General features: G+C 41.2%; 1 protein-coding gene across 1 annotated transcript; it reads left to right on the plus strand.

Moving 5' to 3' along the window:
* The first annotated feature begins 831 nt into the window (after window positions 1-831).
* On the plus strand, window positions 832-3,306 carry LOC137375749 (protocadherin gamma-C5-like). Its single transcript, XM_068043138.1, has one exon. It carries the CDS (start codon window positions 832-834, stop codon window positions 3,304-3,306), a length of 2,475 nt encoding a protein of 824 aa, XP_067899239.1.
* The last annotated feature ends 3,711 nt before the right edge of the window (window positions 3,307-7,017 follow it).

Below are 7,017 nucleotides of genomic sequence, written 5' to 3' on the forward strand. Positions count from 1 at the left end.
TCCACTGATAAAAAAACAACTGGATTATTAATGATACAGCAGTCGAAATAGTACATTCAGACAAAGTCAATCTGTATGGATAAATGCACGATAATAGATCATCAATTTCTTGCTAATCTTTCTTCGAATTCTTTGAAAAGACGTTGTTGATGTGAATTGTTCGATTATCTTCAATGGTACAGCAGAGATTAGTATCGAACTGATTGAAAAAGCTACACTTAAAGCAGGAGAAATTGTGCTGCCTTATTCTGCCATGGAAGAAGTACACTTGTGCTTTGAATTCATTTCAACGGTTTCCTAGTGATAACGTTTGTTTTGTTTTCCGTCTTAAAATTGTTATGTAGCGAACGGATAAAATTCGTAGTAGAACTTATAATAACTGACTTTTGAAGAAATTGAAAATTCCGAAATAATTAGAGGGTCCGATATAATTTTGATTGCACAACCATATATGTAAGTAGTGTGCTGCTAGTTACAGAACACGCCAGCTTTTAGAAATGTGAAATGGAGATTGGTTAAATGTCTCTGTGCTTCCATCCACCAATCAAAGACTGAAAAGGTCCTGGAGATCCAACTGCCGCCCTTCCCGTCACAACCAGACGCAGTGTGGAATCAGAATGGCTGCCGTATAACACTGTGTTAACGTTATGCGTAGAAACGAGGATTATTCTATAGGAAATAAGTTAACATTTCAGAAATAATCTCAGCGATTCAAGTGAAAATACAGGTACTTTTCGATCTCTATCTTCTTCTGGTGAAAGAAAATATAAAAGAACTTATTCCTGAACAATAAAGGATTGTGTGCTATACGTAGAATTGGTCGTTGTTAAAATGGCCTTTGTTAAAAGGAATTGTTGGATGAGATGGCAAATATTTTACTTCATAATACCATCGTGGGACGTAATTTCTGGACAGATTCGTTACTCAATTCCCGAGAAATTGAGCCCTGGTGCTTTTGTCGGAAATATTGCGAACGATTTGGGGTTAGATGCAAAACAACTGTCTGCTCGCGGTTTTCGAATTATATCGAGTGCCGAGAAACAATATTTGGACGTGAATCTAAACAAAGGAATTTTGTACGTGAACAACAACATTGACAGGGAACAGCTTTGTGGGTCGAGTATCACTTGCATATTAACTTTACAGGGTGTGATTCAAAATCCACTGAACATGTATCGTGTAGAAGTGGAGATTTTAGACGTGAATGACAATGCGCCCAGTTTTCCACAGAGGCAGTTCCGCTTGGAAATATCTGAGTTGGCAGCTCCGGGCTCGCGCTTCCCGCTCGAGAGGGCGCACGATCCGGACATTGGAACTAACTCCCTACAAAGCTACCAGCTGGTTCCAGAAGGGCATTTTATCCTGGATGTACAGACGCGTAGTGGGGATGGAAAGCTACCAATGCTATTACTACAAGACCTGCTAGATCGAGAAAAACAGGCGACCCACAAATTAGTCCTAATTGTCAAAGATGGCGGTGTCCCGCAGAGGACTGGTACAGCGGATATCATGGTCATAGTAAAGGATGTTAACGACAATGTGCCTACTTTTACCCAGTCGGTTTATAGAGTGCGATTGTTAGAAAATGCACCGATAGCGACATTGCTAATCAAACTAAATGCATCTGACTTAGACGAAGGTTCTAATGGAGAGATCCTGTATTCTTTTAGCGGCCATACTTCCATTAGAGTCCGTGAACTGTTTAGCATGGATTCAAAACAAGGGGAAATCAGAGTCAAAGCAAATTTAAATTATGAAGAATCTACGGTTTATGAGATTAACGTGCAAGCTGTGGACCGGGGTCCCGTGGCAGTTCCTGCGTATTGTGATGTTCTAGTAGAGATAGTAGACGTGAATGACAACGCCCCTGAAGTGATAATAACATCTTTGTCAAGTCCCGTCCGCGAAGATGCTCCAACAGGGACTGTGATAGCCCTGATCGCTGTAACGGATGCAGATTCTGGAGAGTATGGAGAGCATCGCTGCTACGTTGCAAACAACGTACCCTTCAAACTGGAGTCTTCCTTTGACAACTACTACAGATTGGTTACTGACCAGCTGCTCGATCGCGAAGCAGTAACGGAGTATAATGTTACAATTTTATGCAGTGACGCCGGCGCTCGTCCTCTCTCCGCTTACAAGTACATCATGGTGCAGATTTCAGACATAAACGATAACGCACCCCGCTTTACGCAGTCTTTATATACCACATATGTGGCAGAGAACAACATCATCGGCACATCCATATGTTCAGTAACAGCCCAGGATGTGGATCAAAGCGCTCGCCTGTCCTATTCTATTTTAGAGACCCTGGTTAAAGGTTCTCCCGTGTCCAATTATGTTGATATAAATTCGGAAGATGGCATCATATTCTCTAAGCGCTCTTACGATTACGAGCAGCTCAAAACATTTCAAATCCGAGTCCAAGTTCAGGATACTGGATCACCACCACTTAAAGACAACGTGACGGTGGATGTGATTATTCTGGATCAAAATGATAATACTCCGGTGATCCTGTCGCCACAACCCGAATTTGGATCAACAGTAGTCGAGACGATCCCTGGCTCCGCCGAATCAGGATATTTAGTAACTAAGGTGACCGCAATCGATGCTGATGCTGGTCAGAATGCACGCCTCTCATATCAGCTGCTGCAATCGACCAATCCTGATCTTTTTACTATTGAGCCTGACACGGGGGAAATCTGGACAATCCGCAGTATTAACAGCAAAGATTCTAATAAGCAACGGTTGGTTATCCTCGTGAAGGATAACGGTAAACCATCACTATCGGCCACAATGGCCCTCCTCTTAACAATGATGGATATTGTTACAGAAAGGCTTTCCGATGTCTCTGGTTTGTCAGAAGATCCCGCGTTTGATTTAAGTTTATACTTAATTATTTCCTTAGCGGCAACGTCGTCAGTATTTTTCGTGGTTGTAATTATTCTCGCCGCTAAAGTTTACAGACACGAAATTGAATGCAGCAGGCACAACTGTACCTACTGCTGTTTCGAACAAAGTAGTCATCTCGATGGATTGCAAAAAGACAACAGGAATTTACGTATCCCTGCGAATTATGTCGAAGTATTCGGGGGTGACCCTCTGTCTCAGCGTTTCCGCTATGAGTCCTACTCGACTTTGGGTTCCACCAACAGAGACTTTATATTTGTCAAAACATCCAGTTTAGGAACAAATCAGAATGTCGTCAAAGTTGAAAACTGTGCGACTGAAGCGAACGTGAAAACGGCGAATTCTGTCAAAAGATCGAGCGAGGTGAGACACATACTACTTATACGGCAGATTTAGGTCACGAATATTCATTGGTCTATTACAATATAAATGGGATGCATTGCGCGGCAGTACACCTGTCTGGTCCTTCCATTATTATTAAGTTACATCACCAGAAGTCCCCTGTTCGCGACCTAGTCAGAATGTTTTGAAGTACATCGCTCGAGAGACATCTACACAGTTTCATATCAATTGCTTGCTCGTGGCATCAGGGTTATTAGCACTGCAAAGTGAAAGATGTTTCACATCGGGAATTCAATGTTGCCATGGAACACACTCGAATCAGGTATGCTATAATTCACTTAGATCCGGAGAAAACCCGTCCCAATAATGTACCTCAATCTTTCCTTACAGAAGTATATATTTCATTTCCGACAGCAAATTTCCTGTGCCAATTTAATGACAACAGGTTTGTAATTGAGCAGAGGTTAGTTGATATTGCTCAAAACTTTAATCACATTGCACCCTTACAGTAAACGGGTAGACGGGCCCCGTGCCATCAATTTAAGGAGGTTTAGATCCAAAGCTTCAAAGATGAGAATGTGTTTACCAGCTCCGCGAACCTATCTCCCATGTTGTTCTAAATGGAGAAATAAGCATCAATCTAATTTATATAGTCGTCAATGTCAAAGCAGGCTACGTCAAGATAATGGGACGGCTGCTTATAACCAGACCTGTCTCTAAACGTAATATTTATTTCTTTACCGACCATGAGAAATGCGCAGCGATTTGAGGAACATTTTTACTGTATTTCTGTGAGAATATTCCACAATAATTTATGAATGCAGCTAACGTTTGTACTGAGTTCACCCCTCCCCTAACCCATATGGGATTCATGGTAGACCAAAATTGTGTGGCATAAGGAGGGAACAGGGCCCAAGGATCAATATTGTAAACACAGACTGCTTATCATGATGGGCCAGTGATTATTTACGTAAACCCTTTCTTCAGGATATCAAGTCGGGGAAGACAGCATTGCATTGTTAAGGGAAAATCGTGTTTAACAAGTTGCTGGAGTTTTTTGAAGGGGTGGCAAAGAGGGTTGATGAAGGTAATGCTGTTGATGTGGCGTACGTGGACTTCCAAAAGGCATTTGATACAGTGCAACACAACAGACTTGTCATAAAAGTTATAGCTCATGAAATAAAAGGGGCAGTAACAACATGGATACGAAATTGGCTGAGTGACAGGAAACATAGTAGTGGTTAATGGATCTTTTTTGGGCTGGAGGTAGGATTGTAGTGGAGTTGCCCAGGGGTCAGTGTTGGGAACCTTGCTCTTGGTGTACATGGCACAATTTCAAAACCTGTAGTTGTTCCAAAACTTGGAAGCATTGTGAACTGTGAGCAGGATAGTGTAGAACTTGAAAAGGACTTAGAGAACCTGGTGGAATGGACAGGCAAGTGACAGAAGAAGACCAATGCAAAGAAACGTGAAGTGATTCATTTTGGTAGGAAGAACATGGAGAGACAATATAAAACAAAGGATATAATTGTAACAGGGGCACAGGAACAGAGGGACTTGGGTGTATATGCACATTGAAGGTGGCAGGACAGTTTGAGAGTACAGTCAATAAAGCAAACAGTATTCTCGGCTTTATTCATTGGGGCATAGAATACAAAAGCAAGGAAGTTATGTTGAACTTGTATAAGACACTAGCCCAGCCAGAGCTGGAGCATTGCGTCCAGTTCTGGGCACCACATATAAGGAAAGATGTGAAGGCATTTGAGAGAGTGCAGAAAAGATTCGTGAGATGGTTCCAGAGATGAGGAACTACATTTACAAAGATAGATTGAAGGTTGGGACTGTTTTCCTTGGTGAAGAGAATGCTGAAAGGAGATTTGATATAGATATTCAAAATGATGAGTGGTTTTGACAGAGTAGATAGAGAGAAACTGCTCCTCCATTGAATGTGAGTGTCGCTGGCAAGGCCAACATATGTTGCCGATACCTAATTGCCCTTGAGAAGGTGTTGCTGAAATGCCTTGTTGAATCGCTACATTCCTTGTGGTGTAGGTACTCCCACAGTACTGCTCAAAAGGATTTCCACATTTTTGATCCAGCGACAGTGAAGAAATGAGGCTACAGTTCCAGGTCAGGATTGTGTCTGTGGCTTGGAGGGGAACTTGCAGGTGGTGGTGTTACCATGCATCTGCTGTCCTTGCCCTAATAGGCAGTAGAGGTCGCGGATTTGGATGGTGCTCTCGAAGGAGGCTTGGTGAGTTGCTTCGATGCATCTTGTAGATGGTACAGGCTGCTGCCACTGTGCACCAGTGGTATAGGGAGTAAATGTTTAAGTTGATGAATGCAGTGCCAATCAATCGAGCTGCTTTGTCCTGGATGGTGTTGAGCTTCTTGAGTGTTGACGGAGCTGCACTCATCCAGGCACTGTCCGCTCATCACATCCAACCAGTTCCAATGCAACCAAAATCAAGCTCTGTGACGTAAAATAATATTCAATATACTGCCTAGTGTATTCCATGAGAAAGAAAAGCTATTTTAGGAACACGTTATGATTCAAATTAATGCATTTTCTCATAGATATTCAGATAGAAAAACAACGTAAAATAATTATGTTCCTCAGAATCACTGAGCAGTACCGGGTATTAACATGCAGCAAAGATAATTCCTGGATTGGCAAAATTCCACTTTAAAAAAAACATTGGATGTTGTTACGACCGAGGCTGGAGAAATGCATTGTCTTTCTCTAGTTCCTCTTCTCCACGGGTCACAATATATATTTTAATGTTTTACCCAGTTATCAATATGGCCCATTATATAATTTAACTAATTTAGTTTCGGAACAAAAATCCACCAACCAGGTTTCTTTAATAAACAACAAAATTATTAATTCATTATATAAGACTTAGTCGATAAAGATGCAAAGCTTTAACACACAATTTGAAACATTGAAGTAAATGATATATATATATATATATATATATCTCCTTCTAAAATAACCCAGCACGTGCACACACACAAACACACACTGATTAAAGAAAAATAAAGAAGCTTTCTTTGTGGAGATCAACTTTACTAAAAAGACAAAAGATAGCTTGGTCAAGTACTTGTTAATTCTTGAAGAAAAAGGATAAGATTTGGAATGTTCCAGATGGCCATTTGGTCCGGCAGCTGTCACTGAGATCTTTCTGGAGCAATCCTTTTTAGGCGACTATGAGGATTAGTCTGGCAGGCATTTCTGGAGAATCGCTGCATCAGGGGTTTCAGCTATCACACTGTCTTCTCCAGGTTTCTCAATAAGACGAAAAGGATGAGTTGGTTGCTTCTCTCAGCAGGCAATCCCAACTAAGCTTTCAAACAGTCCACGCCCCAAATCAGAAAAACCAAAACTCCTGACCATCATAAACCTAGACATGCGATTTCTCTGAAAACAACTCCAATAGCCAGCAAGGCTCCTTATGTTGCTTTAACTTCATTGTTTCTTCCAGTAAGTGTTTGTTTTTAAACAGAGCCCCAAGTGTGCTTCTAGTGACCCTTTAAAGAAAACCAAGTTCAGCGTCTCCTCACAGTCTTTTCAACACGATTCCTCAAAATTTTCATAATAGATGCACCTTCATAACACCTCCACCCTTGCAGGAATGAAACGCTATTTTTAAATGTGTTTAAATGTGCTTCATTATAAAGTGTGGACAGAAACAGAACATGAAAAAATATTAAAACTCATTTACACACATTCTCATTCACTCTTTACGCATAACTAATACAGTT

Source organism: Heterodontus francisci, chromosome 12 (genome assembly GCF_036365525.1).
Source record: "Heterodontus francisci isolate sHetFra1 chromosome 12, sHetFra1.hap1, whole genome shotgun sequence".
In the NCBI taxonomy this organism is placed as follows: domain Eukaryota; kingdom Metazoa; phylum Chordata; class Chondrichthyes; order Heterodontiformes; family Heterodontidae; genus Heterodontus; species Heterodontus francisci.

Coding starts and splice junctions, on each gene's coding strand:
- LOC137375749 (XM_068043138.1), top strand. CDS start 832: ATGGCCTTTGTTAAAAGGAATTGTTGGATGAGATGGCAAATATTTTAC.